We start from the raw sequence: 22,319 nt of genomic DNA, 5'->3' as shown, positions 1-22,319 counted from the left end.
ATTTTCTCAAGACAGTGACAGAGGCCGTTGTAATGCCATTCTTAATATGTTGATATATGTTGATGGATGATGTTAGGAGCTGCGTTGAGTTAATAAAGAATAATTTATACATTTTTTCACTATGAAAAGAAAATATCTTATAATGGAATAAACTCTTTTGCCGCTACTGCATTTAGAGTTTCAGTTCCCTGCGGAAGACATTTGGAAAGAGGATTTCATGTTTCATTTGAAAGTTATCGATTCAGTTCCAAGGCTATCCTACAGTGATCAATGGTTAACTCAAATAAAGGATTGGCAGGAGGTTTATTCAAAATGTCTTCCTATCATTCTGAAAGATTCCATACATTTGTTACCATTGGTGCTCGTTTAGACAACCCTCAACCTCTATCTCTCTTCTCTCTCTATCATAAGTTGTTGAGGGACATTATTAATATACATATCATTCTTTCATCATTGCTATTCTGTAAGTAATTTGCACAGGCACAATATCTGTATTCAGATATATTAAATTGTTAAATTTCTCACCCTGGTCTGTATGAACCTGTTAGGGGATTCCATAATTAAATTATACGAGTATTGCACGAATATCACACATGAAAACAATTGGCCATGAGACATTGCAATGCATGACTGAACATCCCTAAAAACCATACTCTAAATGAATGGAATACTAGTTTCTTTGAGTTCTGGTTTGAGTAATGAGATATTTTACCTAGACATGGTGTTAAAGGAGAAACTTCATGTAAAATAGTACTTTTAAAAGCAGACAGAGCATGAGACATGTATGAGACCTCTAAATCCAATGACGGAATAGCGTCTTCATCTGGTATAGCTAGGTGGCTAGGCAGACTGCTGTGTGTCTGATAACATCAGTAGGAAGTTAAACAAAATACGTTTTTTCTTCAAAACTGCCATCTTTCAGTCTGACGGTTACTGTAAACACCATTCCAGCGCACAACATTATAAGACATACTATTCCACATTCCTTCACCCTGTTTTTTAGTAGGAGAAATGTCTCAAACGCTTTTGCCAAGAGAAAGCTCCCAACATTATATAAAAGTGGCATCATTTGTAGTAGAGTAACACAAGGTTCAGTTATAGCATTTCTAAAAAAAAATACTTGCGTGAAACTACAGAATAGCAGAGAGTTCACAGCAGAGAACTCTCTGCTATTCTCTCAACACTCCATGTCTTTCATCCTCATGGCAAAATATCCTCTTTAATATACAGTAGTTGTGCCAGTGAGGTGCCAATTGCAACACTCGCTACAGAAAATATCTCTTCATATTTCCACATTTTGAATTATGACAAACTTCTTAGGAGATATAAAACGAACTCCTTTCAGGCTGGTTTCCGGCCTTGATTTTAATGTCTGCATAACATCCCATGGAAGTTTAGGACATTTCAGTTATGATAGCAATTTGCGTAATGGGAAAGGTTGCACAAGCCCACATCTAAACCCAGACGTTAGATGAATCAAATATTATATTCGTATCAAGTGGACCAAATTCAAATGACTTTTGTTCCTTGTACACAAACTTGCCTTACAGTCCCAATACGATTTAGCAGTTGTACACAGTGCACATACAGGCACTGTTCCTAAAACATAAACTCGATCAGAATATTAAAGACGTGATGAGAATTACCCACTGGGAAAAAGTTGGTTGACTCAATGTTGTTTCCACGTCATTTCACCTCAAAATGTAAATGTGTTGACGTTGAATAAAGGTGGATTTGCAAAAAGTCATCAACGTAAGGGAATTTCGTTTTTTTTTTTCAACCAACCTTTAACCTAAATCAAATGACATGGTGAAATTTGTTGTTGACTTCGCGTTAAAGTCACGTTACTTGACGACTCAACCAAATGTAAATCAAAACTATTACATTGAATTGACATCTGTACCACTGCCCAGTGAGTAACTACAAATATCTAAGTTCTGTTGGATGTGGTCTTGGCACAGACACAGCTAATGTACTATCAAAGTTCATGGTTAGGTTATAGTAAACGTGCCAGCTTTTACAACACATTTCCAATCCTTAGAATAGCTCTTACAATGATTCCGCAATGTAACATTTCTCAACCTAGAAATCTACTGCTGTTAAAAGCAGCCTTCACACGTTTAGGTTTGTATAGTATATGAAAATGCATTTAGTGAATTTATATAACCCCAGTGTGTAGGAGAGAAAAGGCATGCATTTGCCCCTCAACTATAATACCAGGACAAGTAAACACATAGAAAAATGGTTTTAAATATAGTCCTCATTTTATTAACAGAGGCCAAATAAATTCATCACATTGTATTTACAAAGGCAATAAATATCTTATAATAGTCTTAAAATTGTTTTGCATACATTTAAAAACATTAAAAAAAAAACATAAATGTGTCATGTTGTTAGTAGCATCTCATACAAAACCTGTCAGATGGTAGACAAATATATAGGCTACTACGGCTCTACCCAGGCATAGAGGCTGAACTTTGTCATCTATGGTAATGATCTACAATGTTCTGTAGGGATCACAACTCCCCTGGTTGTCAGGTCTAGTAATGGCTGCAGTCTGTTTCCTGAATCCAAAATAAGCATATTTCTGGTTGTACGGTTTTCAGGGTTTGAGAGTTAGGTCTTACAATACAGAGATAGTGGGTGGATAGGATGACTCTATACCTGTCTAAGTACACATTTGAACAATTCAGTGCTCTCGACATTATAACTGGCTTGGTTGAACACATTGTTAAAGATTAACCGTTTTTGGGATGTCTCTTTGAACATGGGTGCTTGGGGTGCACCATGAACAACCAGAAATACAATCCACCTTTTGGTTGTAGGCCTATGAAAAGCAGGGCAAAATTGGTGTATGCAGATGTTAATAATAACAGAAAGCTTGCTCTGTGTCAAAAAAAAAAAGATTCTGAAGTATATCAGATAACATCATATAAGGCAATGTTTCAAAAGCTGTCCAGTATTCATTAGGCTTTTTTTCTCCAACTTTCTACCACAGTAAGACGCGTAAGGCTAAAGGTGTGATATTACGTTTCCCATCGTAATAGCCAGTTAACTTCTGAGCCACATCAACTCAGGTTAAACAAAACTACAACCCCGTCTGTCTGATGCCTGGCTAGTCAAAGCATGTTGAATCATCAGTTGTACAAAAAAAATGTCAAGGAAATCACACTGTACACAACGTGTTCAGCGCATTCCATCCAGAGTAGGCAACGATTCAGGCAGAAGGTATCAACACGGAGGGAGAGTTGGGGGAGGGAGAGTGGGCACTGTCAAATATTGCACTCAAAGCTGCACAGTTATCTAGGTAGACTGTGTCACCTGCCACTGTCACCTCTTTCCGTCTCGTCTCCCTGGCATCTGATTCCAGTAGAAATACGGGATCCGTGTTGTCGGGGGGGATGACACAAACAAAACTGACAGGTATTCCAATCAAATCTAGCACTTTCTTTTTATAACATTTATAAACTCATGCTTCCCACCCTCATTGTCAGAAATATGCCTTCAGTTTGCAATTCAAAGGAGCTGAAGATAAGCAATAAGGGCCCTTTGTCATCCTTAGTTATCCGATATAAATAAAATAAGACACATTATAATAATTATAACAACCCAGAAACACCCAACATTTGGGAGATGTTCAATGTTCCTGAAATATAAAAATAAAACATCTTTGAAATGTTTGTTCTTTTTTTGTCGTCGTTCTTTTTTCTTTTTTTTTTACAAAAGTCTTCAAGGTGTTTTAAGGCAAGAATCTCGTGATTTCCTTGGGAAAACAGTGTGTCTGCTGTCCCATCGGACCATCAGTTCGTTTCGGGGTTCTGTTTTAAGCGACGCGCCCTTCGTGTCCGCTTAGTTACTGTCGTGAAACGGAACTCTTCCAGTGGGTCCACCTTGCCCTTCGGGTGGCGTTTCATGAAATGCACTTCCTGTTGTGTTTGTGTGGTCCGCGATCCTTTTTTGGGCCTCCCCTTCCTGTTGAAGCCTAGGTACCACCCTTTGTACTTGGCCGACACGAGAGCTGTGTAATTGTTCTCCAAGAATTCTTCCACGAAGACGCACTCCTGATTCCTTCCATTGAGCTGCAAGGGGAAACAACATGGTTTTAGACACTTAGCACCTGGTTTCCCAACACTGTGAAAAAACTACTTCCGCATTCCACAATGGCAAACCATCAAGGAAACCTATTTTACCTACTGCCAAAGAAGCATTTCTGTATGTCATATAAGCCAGAAAGAGATGGAACTACTACAGTTGCATAAAGTTGTTTTTCATTCCTTTTTAAATTGTGTTTCTGGTATGGCTCTTGTAAGGACACATACACCTTACTAGACATTTCAAACTTTGCTTTTCTCAGTTTTAAACTATGTTTGTATTTAAAAAATAATTATACATTTTTGTGATATACACTTCCATACTTATGTATTTGGAAAGTGAAGGAACAAACATCACACCTCACAAAAAATACTAACCTCCCCTGTTATTGGAAATGGTGAGAGGTTAGCATTTCTGGAAGGTATGATCTTTGTTCCTCTAACTTTCTCACACATCATTATTCAGGATTAATTCATGATTATCCATATTCATGGTAGCATCCACATGAACGTGGAAGTGTTCAGAAACATCTTCTATTCTTATTTACAACAAAAGTGACTCCAAAATTACACAATACACTATTCACTATTCAGTTCCTCCTGGGGAAGAAATTATCCGAAACAAAACCAAAAACTGCAAATGTATCCAACAAGTTTGTAGAGTCACAAGCTTGATGTAGTCATTGTGTGCTAGAAATAGGGGACCAAATACTAATCTTTTAACTAGACATGTATAAAAACACCCTCAAATAAAAGGTGACATGCTGTCGCCTTAAATGAAACATTTCCAAAATGCCTTAAATGAAACAAATCCAAAATGCTGAAGTAAAGAGACACATTTTAAAATGTTAGCTTCACTGTCCAAATAAATACGGAGGGGAGTGTACATGCTGCTATTCAGTGGTGTAACGTACTTAAGTAAAAAATACTTTGAAGTACTACTTAAGTCTGGGTTTTTTTTTCGGTATCTGTACTTGACTATTTTTTACAATTTTTTTATTTTTACATTCCTAAAGAAAATTATGTACTTTTTACTCATTACATTTTCCCTGACACCCAAAAGTGCTCGTTACATTTTGAATGCTTAGCAGGACAGGAAAATGGTCTTCAATTCACACTCTTATCAAGAGAACACCCCTGGTAATCCATACGGCCTCTGATCTGACAGGCTTACTAAACACATGCTTCGTTTGTAAATTATGTCTGAGTGTTGGAGCATGCCCCTGGCTATCCATAAATTAAAAGAACAAGAAAATGATGTGGTCAGGTTTCATTAATAAAAGGAATTTTAAATGATTTATACTTGTACTTTTGCTTTTGATACTTAAGTATATTTTAGCAATTACATTTACTTGTGATGCGTAAGTATATTTAAAACCAAACACTTTTAGACTTTTACTCAAGTTAAATGTTACTGGGTGACTTTCAAATTTACTTGAGTCATTTTCAATTCAGGTATTTTTACTTTTACTCAAGTATGACATTTGGGTACTTTTTCCCTAGCTGCTGCTATTTTACATGGCGCCACCTGGTGAACAAGAGGTATAATTGCAATGGCAATGCTGCTATGAGGCCATTAGCCTGTCAAAGCATTGTGACGATTGCAGTCTATAATTGACTGGTGGAGGATCAAAAGGACAGCACAGGTTACGTAACAGGATGCCAGTGAGTTATCAAAAGATTTCTGTCAGGGGTACACAGAGAAAAGCACTCTCCACCCTGGCTTGTATGTTCGGCAAGTGAACATAAGAAGATTTTCATTCCAAAACGCTATATATTTTTTATTTACCTTGATTTAACTAGGCAAGTCAGTTAAGAACAAATTTTTATTTTCAATGACGGCCTACATCCACCAGGCTCTGAGAAATAAGTAGTGCTGCTTGGTTTTACACAGTTAAATGTAACAAATAACTACATTTAAAACAAATTGAACTGTACAAATTATACATTTGTGACATCAATATTGAAATATAGAAATAAATAAATACATACAGTAATAGGAGGTCGGTATGTAAAACATTTACATTTGACATTTTAGTCATTTACCAGATGCTCTTTTCCAGAGCAACTTATAGTAAGTGCATTACTTTTAAGATAGCTAGCTGAGACAACCACATATCACAGACAAATATATAGGACACAAACATTCCGTTCCAGCTAAACAATGGATATATAGGGGTTTTGCTAAAAAAAAAAAAAACATGAAAAAACATTAACTAATTAAATTTAAAAAATGACGAAAAATCGGATAAGAGTAATATTTTACACACATATGAAGGAACTCATAAGCAATCATTTCTGATGAAAAACACAAATGCGAAACATTTGTGGATATAGCGTTTTGAAAATAAATAAGTTATTATTATTGTATGTCTTAGTCTTGCTAAAATATCCTTAAAGGGTAAATCCACAGTTGGAAAAAATAACCGCCACAGTTTCGGTAACAAATCTACGGAATGGGGGATGGAGAAATGTAACCACTCTTAAATTCATAGACAGCGCTATAACGCGAGGACTGACCATCCATGATATCAACATTATAATTGTCTTGAGACTATACAGTATCAAGTTGAACTAAGCTCATGAAGCACTTATAAGCTATATTCTTCAAGAATCAATGTGTACATGTAATTCTTTTAGAAGTCCCAACAGATGTAGCAACTGTAGATTCCCCCTTTGAAGAGGATCTTTATCACACATAATAATAATAATAATGTTAGTTATAGTAATGTCTTCATCCACTGGAATCACTCAAAGATTCTGTTATTGACACTAGGCAAAACATGTATTTCCTTGGGTTAGATTTGCCCCATTCTCTAGCAAGAGAGTAACAACCAAGGATATGCTTACCTTTCCAACTATTTTGCCATTCTTGTTCATACAGATGTAATACTCACTCTCCTTCCCTTTTATTCGAATATGGCTCCCAAAGGTTTCCGTCTCGACAACAAGAAGAGCTACAAGGTGAAGGAGAAACACATTTACTTAATGAATACTTATAGCCACTTACAGTACATTCATTAAGTTGATACAGACCATTTGAAACAGATAATAACTATTGGTTCATGAAATATACTCTATAATAGACTTCGCCATCTCCACAGAATAACAAATATACAACTTTAGCCTCATAAACATTTGAAAACGACCCATTCTAAACAAGCACGCTGGCGGCTTCTTTTGCTCTGGCACAACCTTAACCCCTGTGGGGTCACCTTTGTTTCTGTTCGCTCCTCGCGGGCAAGAGATCTGCCAAACATTTTGGAGCGGTTACGCTCCCTCAGGATTAGGTTTCAGGTTCTCTTTAGTCTGTGCTCACTCAATCAAAAAGTTAAAGATGATCCATTTGTTTAACACACTGGCCTATTCAGTGGCACTCAAGGGAACGGAGACAGGCAGGGGGGGGGGGTTCTCCAAAATTGTCCTGTAAAACAATCTTGTAGGTGAGTGGGAAACTCATCTCAGAACTGACGTTGAGAGAGAGAGGGAAGAAGACATCCCGCCCTTTCAACCAGGGAGCAAAGAGGATAAAATGACTGGTGAGACTTCTCTGAATGCACAGGTTTGAGAAACACATTGGCGCTCCTGAGAGGAGTTGGAGGAGCTGAGACAGAGACAGACACAAGTCCACACTTAGCTGCCCCTCTTCCATCCCTTTCATACTACAATGGAAAAAAGCAAGCTGTACCGTGATATCCCGGGTTGAAGAGGGTTTTAGTGTAGTGTCGCTCACTGCGGCCAAGCTTAATAAGAAACCCCACAGCATTCTCAGCGCTGAATCGCAAACGACTGTGCCTCGGACTTATGCATGTACCACTGGAGACTTCAATTGCAACCGGAAACTACAGGTGCAACATCTGCCTTAAAAAAAAAAAATACTTCTGCCTGTTTCACGTGTATTTTTTAAAACAAATGTGACTATGCATTTAGATACATAAGATGCTATCGGACAAATGGTGGCATCAATTATGTGGGATTGCATGTGACACATTCTCTAGCCCAGCTCTGCTGCCTGGGGAGAATTATAACTCTGTCTTATCCGCGTGTATATGTGGGGTAGCTGACCTTGTAGTAGCTGAGGCTCCATTTCTCAGCCATGCTTTCTGACCCTCCATTGTGAGGTTGCTGTTATGACTGAGTGAGGATTAGTGCAGAGAGGAGAGAAGAGTGTCTTCCCGAGCCTCCTGTTAAATCAGTGTCAGGGAGTTCACAGGTGCCAGGTACTGGGGCTGAGGGGAGGGGGCAGGGTTGGCAATTCCTCATGGGGAACATTGAATCTGCTTCCACTCAAGCTCTAACAAGCAACAAGAGGAAACCTCGCCTCGGTGCATCTGTGACTGAACACAGTCGACCGGCGGTGCTTGTTGACGACTCATACATGTGAGTGCAAACAGGCAAGCACTCCCATACAAATGCGTCTAGACCGCAGCCCAACTTTTAATAGAAAATGGGCCATGTCCACAGTGACAAGTACTGATAAACCCTCCACAGAGTTGAAAAGAACTATGCCAGGCATCACGCAGAATTACTTTCCATGACAACAATTAGATGTATTTCCACCTCAATATAATCACCGACCAGAACAGTGTAAGGAACACAGCTGAGACACAGTGAATAAAGACAATATATACAGTACCTCTAGATGTGCTTTATCTGTGGCCGGACACGCTCATAGCCTCAAATTCCCACACTATTCATCATCTTAATGGCTTAACCAAGCAATCAAGGAGGAGCTGAGTTAGGGTCAAAGTTCACTCATTAAAAATGTAAACCCAACTCTGACCAGTAGCGGTCCAAAATAGGTCGAATGAATCCTGTTTCACATGGGAAATGTTTCCCACAATAAAGACCATTGATGAGGGGAACTGGCTTGAAGCGTCTGTAAGTGAAGTGCACAGGAATTCTCCCGTACCGTACTTGCCCCCATCGTCTCCGTTGGCGTTGACCTTCTTGCCCAGGATCTGGACGTGCTTGCCCGTGGTGTGGCTGTACAGCTGGTAGATACGGATCTGCTTCCGGCTCAGGTCGTCTGGGTTCCGCGTGTGGTTCTCAATATAGATCCTGAAATCGGCTGAGCTCTGTTGAGATTCCTATAGGAGAAAGACATGACACAGGTGGTCATAGACCCGCTTTTACCAGGGCCTCTGTCGTGAAGCTCTGCTTAAAGGCCAGAAACTGAGGTAACACCTTGGAAGTTGTAAGCTGACATTTTTAAGTTCCGTTTGCACATTTAAACTGACATGTTTCTTCCACACGACATGTTTACAAGGTAATGAAACTGTGCGGCATTGTACAAATTCAAAGGGCACACACTGTAGAAGTTCACCGAGAACAAAAGCACAACATGGTACATGCTTCATTATTATTGCATGTCTTTGTATTGAGGCAGCTGTCTGTGCGCCCGGGGATATCTTGAAAACAGTATTCCATTTCCACAAGCAAGCAAGCCACTAGCAATTATACACCTGAAGCATCCATCCCTGTTACGCTATCATCAAACAAATATCTGCCTGAGGGCCCAGTAAGGCCCATAAATCACAGTGGAGATGTGGATGTGATGGCGAGAGGCAGCTTGTACCACAGAAACACACTCGGAGGGGAGCCTCTTGTAACATAAATTCGCCATTCAAATATTTCACACTGTTAGCCTGAAAGGTCTGTTCAGCACTTACAAGTCAGCCCCCCCCCCCCCAAAAAACGGAAGAAATCGCTGACTTCGACAACACGTCAAAATGAACACAGCCTGTGTGCCCTGTCACCCAAACCCATATGTGGATGGGAAGGATAACGTATACTTTCGAAACCCCTTGGAATCTCGATTTGCGCCAAGATCCCATTCCCCAGCTGTATCATGTGGTAATTACATAGTAACTGCCTTTTTATGTGGCTTCTCTCAGGTGGCTAATTATATACACATTACATACTCCAACTCCTTGTTGTTTTAACCTCAGAAAAGTAATGACATTTAGTGAATGAGAGGGGAAATATGCTCATGGTAGAACAAATCTTTAACACAGGGGGGAAAACAAACCACTGATCTGAATACAAATCCCAGTAGTGTCAGCAAGGTGTCAGCGAAAATTGAAGCAACTAAGAAGCATAGTCACTTTTGGATGGTCTAGAAACAACTGCAAATACATGAATTGAAAATATGAAACAATTGTACATCATGTTTAATGTAAGGGATAATCAATAAGGGGCTATGCGACTGACGTGGTAGTTGTGCTCCACAACACGCTAGCAGAGTTACATTGCTTTCCAGAGAACACATAGAGCCCCAAGCTGACTATCCCTTCTAATGGGTCTAATTTAACACATTTCCTGCTAAAAATGTGTTCATTTGCCGGTATAAATGTGCTCAACATCCACTGAAGTATCTTGCAAGTTCACTAGATAGCAACAGTAGATGACGTGGTAACCAAACAAACAGACTTGCTGGTTTAGCTAACCAAACCATCAGTCGTAGCTTGCTATTATGAAATTTGAATTCAACAATGCCAATGATGTTTTCAATTCGACTTTTGCATTCAAAAGCAGCTCAAACATAGAACATGCAACAATGAACTATAGCCATCGAATTCTACCGTGCAAATATACTGTGCGTTATAGGGAAATAATACACGCTCTATAGTCCCCTTCAAGCCAATCAGAAACATGTATTCAACAATGCCATGGTACAACACTACAATTAAATTGTTTGCCTAAAACAAAGATGCATCTTAATCAATAAGCAATTTTATTGAAATCTCTATGTCAAACGTCCTTTGAATTTAGTCAATGCTTAGGAGGAGGAACATTAAGAAAGTTATTATGACACACCTCATACTTCCGTACCTAAGAAACAGTGCATCCAATAGAGAATCCAGAACTCCATTAAAGCTTCCACAGCTCTAAAAGAGCATTCACAACTATCATAGAGCATCCAAATCTAATAGAGCATCAACATCTCCATTAAAGCTTCCACAACTCTAAAAAGAGCATTCAAAACTATCATAGAGCATCCAAATCTAATAGAGCTTCAACATCTCCACTAAAGCTTCCACAACTCTAAAAGAGCATTCAAAACTGTCATAGAACATCCAAATCTAATAGAGCATCTTAATAGAGCTTCCAAAACTCACCACAACCCTAGAATGAAATGGTCTGTCTATTATACTAACCCACAAAGTTCACCACCAAGACAGCACTCACTAAAATACTTTTAGGATAACTACTGCTTTGGGATTTGTATCAAATCTCTCCATCTCTAAACAAACATAAAGGTGTGTTTTGTAGACAATTGCATTTCACACGGAGGAAACAAAGGCAAGCCGCTGCAGAGGGCCGAAGGTAAACGCAACCGGCGGGATGAAAATGGGTATGGTTGAAACTTCAAAAGTCTGGCACCATCTTTGCTGGGAAGCTTAGCCCCCTTGCATCTCAGATACACCTTACCACCTGCGAACCTCACACATAGGTTTACAAAACACTATACATGCCATCAAGGTTGTGCTGCGCAATTGTATTGGTCTATCGAAAGTGTATTTCCTTCAAGAAAGCCTCTATGAGACCTACCTCTTTTTTTGCAGAAGCAATTAGTCGTGCAAAGCATGAAGCATATATCGATTTATATATATCACCACAGATATGGGAAGCAATTAAAACTATAGTATTGTGATTACTGTCTAGGTTGGGGGAGATATCAGACAGTTGACACTGGTGTTGTTTTTGCCAATTCCTTTGGAACAAGAGCACATACCCTTACATAACCCAGTTGTCTCCTTTTTATTTTTTATTTATTTTTTAAACCACCAGCTTCTTTCTTCGCTGAGGGGTGTCTTTGTAAGATGTCCCCTCTATTATGAAAGGGTAATGCCAGGTTTTTATAATCATGATCCCTTGACCCATTTGTTTAGAACATCTCCGACAGAGATGTGATGTCCAAGAGGTAGAATGAGGGATTGTACTCTATGTCTTCATCTATTGCAGCATCATTGGATGGATTGGGCTTCTCCTTTAATAATTTGTTTGGCATGAGTGGTTTGTTGACAATCTTAATCCTCATCTTCAATGCAAAGGATTACTTGTTGAAGCAACTCTGGAAATGTTAAGATTTTAAACTAGGTGATATCTTATCACCTCAATCAAGGGGAAGGGATTGGGCACATTGTATGTAATTACTTATCCCTGTATAAATAGCCTCTGACTTTTAATAAGCATTACATTGGAGACAGGGGAAAGAAATCGAGTAATTCTCTGTAATCCCTGAGAGATTTGATTGGCATCAACCCTGGTATATGATACTGACTAGACTACAAAACTAACCCCAACAACAGAGGCATGGAAGCATTTCAGGATGTGGGCTAACCGCTGCCTCTCACTGTATCCAACAATATAACATGCTGGTTTCCAAACTACCCTTTGTATCTGCTATTCATTTACACCAAATACATCATGACAAATAAACGGAACTAAAAATAACCAACACATTCATGCCCAAACGCATTCATTTTTTAAATATTAGGCAACAGTTAAATCTAACTCCATGCAGCATGTTACACTCCATAATAATGAATGTGGGTTTTTACTGACGTTTGCTATAGACAACCAAGTTCATAAATAAATCGCATGCGTAAAAGATGCGGAGTTAGTGCGGTTTATACTATTATTACAAAATAGATCCACGAGTCTGAAATTGATCAAAACAGCAAATTATCATTATCTAAACGTCCTTGAAATGTATTTTCATCTCAATTTTTCTCTGTTTCAATGCTGGTTGCCTGGTTCAATTGAGCGCGGTGGGTTTATCTGGTGCACTCGGGGATGCCTCGTTCATTAGCGAGATGCAAAAGGATAGTTTCCTCTACATTCCAATTTCCTTACAATAAAATGTACTATATTTTAACAAGGGTAGAGTTACTTTGCTTGTATTTTTGTTTGATGAAGAACAAACATCGATCTTTAATTAGGGAATTGTGTTCATCTTATCTAATTAAGGTAACACTAAAAAGTAACTGAAATCTGAGAAAAAGAACGCGCGTCTAACCAAGGTATGTTCAAGGTTGCAAAGTACCCACAAGCTAAAATAGTGTATAGTTACTGTATCCAATTGTATGAGTATTTGTTAATAATAAATCCAGAATGGGTCCAGCAAAATCACACACACACACACACACACACACACACACACACACACACACACACACACACGCAGTGTTCAAAACCAGAACAATCAAATCAACCTACCTGGAGCTGGAAATAGAGGACCAGAAAATGTAAACACCTGGAGAGAGAAAAGGGAGGAGGGGGTTAATCACAAGCAATTAAATAAAATATAAACGGCTATATCCATACCTGAATGTCAACGGTAGCAACTATGTAGCTTTTAGCGACTTCTATTGGTAAGAATGTACGTGTTTTGAGAAACGAAAGTAATAGAAAGATGGAATCCTTACAGGTATATGAACCTCGAAGGCACAACAGACATCTTGACTTGCTGAAATACACCTGTTTCCACAGTTTTAAAGCCCCGAGAGAAGTTGAGGATAGACCCGCCAGCGTCCTTACGCACACAATCCCGGAGGTGCCTTTGAATCCCAGTGTAATGATAAATAACTGGAGTGCAAAAATGTCACTGCATGCAACATTAGGTGCTTCCTTGTTGTAAGAAAATGATCCAGAGGGAAAAGGTAACGTATTGTTTCTTGTCCGCCTCCAAATCTCCTAGCTCCGCTCTCACGGTCCGTTTAGACAGCGGTGTCTTGCCAGGCGCGGAAATATTCAACTTGCAACCATTGCTTAGTAGATTTCCCCTTGTTTAAAAATCCATTGCGCGCACCCTCTTTCCTCCCAAAGGTGCTCCTCCAAAGATCAGAGGTACTTCAGTTCCGTCCGTACCTGCGGGGGATATCTACACATTGCAAGGATCATTTTAAATCTTCCGACTCCACAGTGGGAAAATGGCAAAAGGGGACAAGTGCGTAAAATCGAATATGAAAATATATATATATTTTTTTTTACGTGGAATACCTCGCGTTCTGATAAAACGTTGGTGTGATCCAGAGGGTAGCTATAAATATGAAACCTGAATCTAACGCAGCGGCAGATCTTCGTAGCAGGGGCGATGGTGTAATGCCTGTCAGTGGAGTATCTGCGGCTAAGGATTTGGGCACAGTGAGGTTTTTCTGTTGGTGGTGGGTGGAAACGTGTCAGCGGTTTGCACCTGATAGGGTAATCTTTGAGAGGCCATCAGTTTGGAGAATGTTTTCCTCGAGTCAGAAATGATAGTGATTGGGAGGGAGTTGGTACAAGGAGGAACACACGAATTGATTGACTTGTTTTTACCTTTTTTTTTTTAACTTTTGTATATAGACTACATTTTATTTGGAGAAATTCGATATTACCTTAAAAGCAGGTGTAAGCCTATTTCAAGTTTAAAATAGCTTACTTGGGCGAATAGTGGATTCTCATTTGAAGCTTAAATCATATTTTGTATTTTTCATAAATGCCTATCTGTTTTTTATATATATATATTTGTTATTCAGTGTTAGTATTATTAATATCGAATTAATATTAGTTTATTATTGCTGCAGTTTTTGTTGTATTACCTTTGTAATGATAAACATTGTGTAATGTATTTTCAGAACACAATATTACAAAATTGTGTGCCGAGTTGGTTAGGCAACAGTCAAGACTACTCTTTCTCGGCTTCTCTTGGTTTCAAGTTATGTTGGAGGCCACTTCGTTTGTGGATTGGGCTTTACTCTCCCAGACAGCATTGAAATGCAGGTTGTTGTGGAACTCGATGTTTCAATAATATGCTATAACTTATCCCGCATTTAAATGAAAGAGAGGTGTGAATGTGTTTACGAGGCCCTCTGAACTCGCAGTGGAATGATCGATCATCCCTCCCGCCACTTAGGACCATTGTGTGATTCCCCTTTATTGTCCTATTACAACGGGAATTACAGCATTCCATCCTCAATGCGTTTAAAATAAAAATTCATAATTTTCCCATTGGGTTAGTGGTACCTATTTAAACTATAGTTGATGGCACTTTGAATATCCGGCAAGAATGAGGGTAGGGTGGCTGTGTGAATCAATATAATGCCAAAATATTATCCCCAGAATTGTGAAACTCCTAGGTCCTCCATTGACAAAATTTTAAAAAATCCTAATTACACAAAATATAATAATTTATGATAGGAACAGCGGAATAAACACAATGTGTGAATGTCTGATGATTAGATTGACCTGGGGCTTTCATTTGGTGTACATCCAAAATACTTACAATCAACAAAAGACAAGATGTTTAAAGCATTGGCTGGCAGTCCAAAATGAAGCTTTATGAAAAGTGATTAAAACCACAGGCATAATAAACTATAATTATGATACTGCACAAAAGGAGCCAGCATTGAGTAGATACTCATCGCCTCCAAAGCACAGGCTTGTGCCAATGCCTTGAAAGTATAAACCAGGAGCTGTGGTACAGAGTGAACAGAGCTGTGTCTTTTGATGTGCTGCTCAACTGTGTGACACTTGTGGCAAGCTTCAAAAGAAGAAGCTCCTGCGTACTGCTTACCTGCACATTTTCACTTTTTTTTTGTTTTTTTGAAATCAACGTTTTTTTCGACTGCCTCGGTCAGATGTTGAAAAAGCTTGGTGGCAATCTTGAAATAAATGATGAAGACTCGTGAAAATAAAAAGTACTTGTTCACTGTTTTGTGGCACTTCTATGGTATCTACCTCTCTGGTAGAACCACGTTACAGCAGGTATGACACACGGAGAAACTTTTCCATTCCATAGTTTATTCTAGGATGGAGGATACATTGCATTGACTCTGGCCTCTAATCAGTCACATTAAGCGACACGAACTACGGCGTATGTCAGATTTGTTCTTAGAACCATTTACATTTAGAATTTAGGCTAAGTGTCTATGAAGGTTAGTCAGAATTGTGATCAACAATTGAGAATTTTCTTGGGTGGAAAGTGGAGCCTACTGGTTGACAATGACTAGAGTCGAGGTTTATGAATGGGGAGCTGTCTCAGTCCTTCTGAGGAGAGGAGGGGGAGGTGGGCAGGCAAGCCAGCAACTCAAGAGTTAGGATTAGGTTACCCACAGCGACTGACTGAGTGAAGAAAAGAACAAGCAAGTAAGCTAATGGTCTTGGGGTAACAGCCGCAAAAGAGAGTTTGTTACAAAATGCACCGTGGCTTTGCACCATCATCGCTACCGGTAGATGTCTGAGACTGTGTCGTGACGGTCATCAGGAATGTGGAGAATATCTCATTGACGCTAGAAAAAAAGGCAGGATGAAAAAAAAGCTATCCGAGGGCGGTCAGCCAGGGGTTCAAAGAGCCTAGCGGGCCTTTAAGCTTGACAAAAGAACTTGGAAGTTCTGTAAGTGAATTCCAATGTACTATATTAGTGTCAGGACCCCCCTGCCACCCCCCTTTCCTCCCCTCACTTCCCACTTTCATCTCCGACACGAACATATCGACTGGGGGGGGGGTTTGGTGGCATCTGCATCCTATTGAATTCTCAAGGTGAGGGGACGGCCGAGAAGGACCTAGTGGCTCGTATAAGCCGTCCAGACCCTTTTCACTCCAAGTCACAGCCCAACGAGCGTGTGAGGAGGCGGGTGATAGCCTCTTCCTCTCATCTCCCAGGAATCAACCCAACCCCATTAGTATATTGGCGGCCCCTTTCACACTGTTGGCTTAGCTCTTTGGCCCTGGGCCCCCGGAGTCCCGTGGCGTAAGGTGGGCTAGTCAGGAGCAGGTCACTGCGGGGTCGTGACACCTCGGTGTGCAATAGGGTGACGGAGAGAGTGCCCAGAAGAGTGTCGCTGAGAGAGAGGGCGAGCCTTGAAGAAAAGCCGGGAAGTATTTTGTATTTTGTCATTTGTCCCCCATCACATTTGCTTGGAGTCATTTAGGGCATCTTTGCCTTGAAGTTTGGGGCCACAGTGTGTGTGGGTGTGTGCCTTGAAGTTGGGGGCCACAGTATGTGTGTGTGAGAGAGGGAGAGAAAGAGACCATGTGAGTGTGGGGTCAAAATTAAACTATTGCTCCTCGACAAAAAAATCTCAAGAGTACCGTGATACATGCAGAACCTATTGACAAATCCATTAGCTTCAGTACCCAGCATGACACTAATGATGATATTTCTCCCTCTCAGTTCAACAGAGGTCTCACATATACACATAAAAAACAAACACACAGTATGGATCCCTCGCCACTAGTTGCGAACATATATCATTTTCATGATGTATTTGCACGCCTCACTAAACTCCTCTTACAATTACTCTCAGGCTCCAGCTTAATGGATGGTGAAAAAAGGCAACTGCCAAAAACTGTCATGATGTAGTAAAAATTTTTTGTTTCATAACACTGATCAATGAGCCACATACCTCTACTTTTCTGGTCCATTTTGTATCTTTGGCACAATATGAAGATTCACTTGGATAGCAGAGGCTAATGTGCAGGCTCATTTAACCTTTCAAGCCCATGCTGAATTCTATGAGTTATGCGCTAACGACATAATAACTGCTAAGAATTGGGTGGACTGGTGAAAGAAGTTTCAGGGAGCAAAATGACGTAAGTAATTTGTTGTCAGCTCTTGAAGTTTTTCTGCATCGAAATGACCCCCTAATTGTTTGTTGGATTGCTGTAATTACCCATTTAAGGTGCTGGTTGTTGGTAATGTGGCACAAAATTGCTGCAAGACTTGGAGAACCTGGTCAGAATGGTTGACTCAATCCATACTGTCAGCTTTCAGTTTTGAAGACTGGAAAGTGTCAAACAAGCTATACAACTGTACATACACAACCATATATTTGAAAGAAGTGTCTGTGTCTAAATGTGTAACCATTTTGTAACTTCGACAACCAACTAAAAACAACTCCAAAAAGAGGCTTCCGTGAGATTATGCCCGTGTCGACACCATGCCACAGCCCTCCAACCTCATGACCTAGTCAGTCCACCTCAGGCGGTAAACACTTTGATTTGAAGTCATTACCTTCAAGTCAGTGGGCGAGAAGTATTTAGTGAGTGTTTAAAGGTCAAAAACTGTTAACAGAATGGATCAACCCATCTAATTGCTATTAAACTGTGGGGTGGGCGAGTATACTTCTTCAGGTAGAGGTGGGCTTTGAGAATGTAGTCCCATTTCACTCCCAGAGGTCAGCTGTATGGTTAGGATTGGAATAACATGGCGCCGGAGAACAAGGCTGACATTTTACGTATTCCTAACCAATTGTGGTTTTTTTGCGCAACTTGTTTTTTAAACTTATTTTGTGCATAATGTTGCTGCTACTGTCTCTTATGACCGAAAATAACTTCTGGACATCAGAACTACGATTACTCACCATGGACTGTCAGAATCCTTTTTTTCCTTTAACGTGTCTGACGGAATGATATACTGCTTTCCCGGGAACAGGCCCGTCATCCCCGTCATTTACGTGAAGAGAAGGCGGAGAAAAAGGGTCCAGTGTGCGGGCTGTTCTGAGAATTTGTAGGCGATCAAATAAACCCCCACTTCCTTCCATTCTGCCAGCAAACGTGCAATCTTTGGAAAATTAAATCGATGACCTACGCGGAAGATTAAACTACCAACGGGACATTCAAAACTGTAATATCTTATGCTTCACGGAGTCGTGGCTGAACGACGACATTATCAACATACAGCTGGCCTGTTATACGCTGTATTGGCAGGATAGAACAGCGGTGTCTGGTAACACTCACCCAGAGGCGGCGCTCCTAGTAGCAAGGGACTTTAATTCAGGGAAACTTAAATCCGTCCTACCAAATTTCTATCAGCATGTTAAATGTGAAACATGGAGGGAAAAAAACTCTGGCCACCTTTACTCCACACACAGAGACGCATACAAAGCTCTCCCTCGCCCTCCATTTGGCAAATCTGACCACAATTCTATCCTCCTGATTACTGATTACTTACAAGCAAAAATTAAGCAGGAAGCACCAGTGAATCGATCAATAAAAAAGTGGTCAGATGAAGCAGATGCTACAGGACTGTTGCTAGCACAGACTGGAATATGTTCCGGGATTCCTCCAATGGCATTGAGGAGTACACCACATCAGTTATTGGCTTCATCAATAAGTGCATCGATAACGTCGTCCCCACAGTGACCGTATGTACATACCAGAAGTCATGGATTACAGGCAACATCCGCACTGAGCTAAATGTTGAAGCTGCTGCTTTCGAGGAGTGGGACTCTAACCTGGAAGCTTATAAGAAATCCCGCTATGCCCTCCGACGAACCATCAAACAGGCAAAGTGTCAATACAGGACTAAGATCGAATCATACTACACTGGCTCTGACACTCATCGGATGTGGCAGGGCTTGCAAGCCATTACAGACTAAAAAGGGAAGCACAGCCAAGAGCTGCCCAGTGACACGAGCCTACCAGACGAGCTAAACTACTTTGATGCTCGCTTTGAGGCAAATAACACTGAAACATGCATGAGAGCACCAGCTGTCCTGGAAGACTGTGTGATCCCGCACTCTGCAGCCGATGTAAGTAAGACCTTTAAACAGGTCAACATTCACAAGGCCGCAGGGCCAGACGGATTACCAGGACGTGTACTGCAAGCATGCGCTGGCCAACTGGCAAGTGTCTTCGTTGACAATTTCAAATTTTTCCCTGTCCGAGTCTGTAATGCCAACATGTTTTAAGTAGATCAACATAGTCCTTGTGCCCAAGAACTAATGTAACCTGCCTAAATGACTACCGACCCGTAGCACTTAAGTGCTTTGAAAGGCTGGTCATGGCTCACATCAACACCATTATCCCAGAAACCCTAGACCCACTCCAATTTGCATACCGCCCTAACAGATCACAAATAATGCAATCTCTATTGCACTCCACACTGCCCTTTCCCACCTGGACAAAATGAACACCTATGTGAAAATGTTATTCATTGACTACAGCTCAGCGTTCAACACCATAGAGCCTTCAAAGCTCATCAATAAGCTAAGGACCCTGGGACTAAACACTTCCCTCTGCAACTGGATCCTGGACTTCCTGACGGGCCGCCCCCAGGTGGTAAGGGTAGGTAACAACACATCCGCCACGCTGATCCTCAACACAGGGGCCCCTCAGGGGTGTGTGCTCAGTCCCCTCTTGTTCTCTCATGACTGCATGGTCAGGCACGACACCAACACCATCATTAAGTTTGCAGATGACACAACAGTGGTAGGCCAGGACAACAACCTCTCCCTCAACGTGACCAAGACAAAGGAGATGATTGTGGACTACAGGAAAAAGAGGACCAGGCATGCCCCCATTCTCATCGACAGGGCTGTAGTGGAGCAGGTTGAGAGCTTCAAGTGTCCTTGGTGTCCACATCGCCAACAAACTAACATGGTCCAAGCAAGCCAAGACAGTCGTGAAGAGGGCACAACAAAACCTATTCCCTCTCAGGAGACTGAAAAGATTTGACATGAGTCCTCAGATCCTCAAAAGGTTCTACAGCTGCACCATCGAGAGCATCCTAACTGGTTGCATCACTGCCTGGTATGGAAACTGCTCCACCTCTGACCGCAAGACACTACAGAGGGTAGTGCGTATGGCCCAGTACATCACTGGGACCAAACTTCCTGCCATCCAGGACCTCTATACCAGGCGGTGTCAGAGGAAGGCCCTAAAAATTTTCAAAGACTCCAGCTACCTTAGTCATAGACTGTTTTCTCTGCTACCACACGGCAAGCGGTACTGGAGCGCCAAGTCCAAGAGGCTTCTAAACAGCTTCTACCCCCAACCCATAAGACTCCTGAACATCTAATCAAATGGCCACCCAGAATATATGCATTGCCCCCCCTTTTACACCGCTGCTACTCTCTGTTGTTATCATTTCTGCAGTCACTTTAATAACTCTACCTAGATGTACATATTACCTCAACTAACCGGTGCCCCCGCACATTGACTCTGTACCGGTACCCCCCTGTATATAGTCTCGTTATTTTACTGCTGGTCTTTAATTACTTTTTACTTTTACTTCTTATTCATATTTTCTTTTAAACTGCATTGTTGGTTAGGGGCTCGTAAGGAATTCAGCACATGTGACTAATACAGTTTTATTTTATTTGATACAATTCCCCTTCTGATGGACCGCCAGTAAGCCATGTAGCTTCTTAGCGATAGCAGCAACCGCAGTAGGTAGGAGGAGTCCCCTCAGCGCTGGAGGGTGCCCCTGCAGCTAGCCTCAACCTGCAACTCCACTCAGCCTAATGGTTGAGCCCAATCCATTCCCCTGTCTAGCACCTCTTTAGAGCCTCCTCGCCCCTTTGTTCTGACAATACACAAACGGCCATTCAAATGGGGGACTCTGTAATCAGTGAAATACTAGCCTCTGGGCTTTGTAGAGAGGAAAAAAAGAGAGAAGAAGAGAGAGAGAACGAGAAGGAGAGAGGGGGGGGAATCCATCCATGACCAATCAGCTCTAACTACCTGTCTGGGCTTTTAGCTGCAGATGTTATTTGCAGAAGGAAAAAAATGTGCTTTTCCAGATGTAGATTTGAAGATTTAAAAAGGCGAGCAGACTGATACCTCCACCCACTGTAAAACACGGAATTAGTCAACACCTTTCGAGTTTCTGTTGTTGCTTGAGTGTCTTCATTTTTGAGGAGGGGAAACACTATGTTATAGACTACATTTTTCCTGTGAAATCTGCAACAACGGATTTCCTTTATGATAACTCACTAAACACTAGTTATTAACATCATGATATTAACTGTGAGGAGTGTCTAGAATCATGCACAACGGTGTTGCAGAAAATGACCAATTCTCTTTGCTCAAATAGGCTGAGTTGAATAACACCTGGGTGTTTTGCATTGTCAGTTATAAATCAATCCACCACCGCACGCACCCCTTGAGTAAAATGGTACATTTTCTTTGCAATAAGACCTGTATATTCTCCAACCTTAGCAGAATGTGCAGGGGCGGACGTTAAGTGGGGCCAAACAGCAACTGATCCTTCCACTAGATGAGTTGTCTGGGAACATTGTTTTATGAGTGTTCAGTGTTCAATGCTACACGTGCGCTACAATTTATTCATGTTCTGTGCAAAAATCGCATTTGAAGCCAGGTGTGTCTTCCGTGCAAAAGAAATAGATATTAAATCTGTTCTAATGAAGTGCATGTTGACAATTAAGCTCATGGACTAGTGTAAACTGTGTCTACAACAATATACAATATGTTGTTTTACATGCAAAACAATACATAAT

General features: G+C 40.8%; 1 protein-coding gene across 1 annotated transcript; it reads right to left on the bottom strand.

Moving 5' to 3' along the window:
* Window positions 1-2,242: 2,242 nt before the first annotated feature.
* On the bottom strand, window positions 2,243-14,453 carry LOC109905251 (fibroblast growth factor 18). Its single transcript, XM_020502525.2, has 5 exons — window positions 13,526-14,453; window positions 13,317-13,353; window positions 9,004-9,181; window positions 6,942-7,048; window positions 2,243-4,079 (listed from the first exon to the last, which is right to left on the bottom strand). Exons 1-5 carry the CDS (start codon window positions 13,555-13,557, stop codon window positions 3,801-3,803), a joined length of 633 nt encoding a protein of 210 aa, XP_020358114.1. The 5' UTR covers window positions 13,558-14,453; the 3' UTR covers window positions 2,243-3,800.
* Window positions 14,454-22,319: the final 7,866 nt, after the last annotated feature.

The sequence above is a fragment of the Oncorhynchus kisutch genome, linkage group LG15, assembly GCF_002021735.2.
Source record: "Oncorhynchus kisutch isolate 150728-3 linkage group LG15, Okis_V2, whole genome shotgun sequence".
Classification (NCBI taxonomy): domain Eukaryota; kingdom Metazoa; phylum Chordata; class Actinopteri; order Salmoniformes; family Salmonidae; genus Oncorhynchus; species Oncorhynchus kisutch.
The sequence above is the reverse complement of the archived record's forward strand: the minus strand, read 5'-3'. Positions and strand labels throughout refer to the sequence as shown.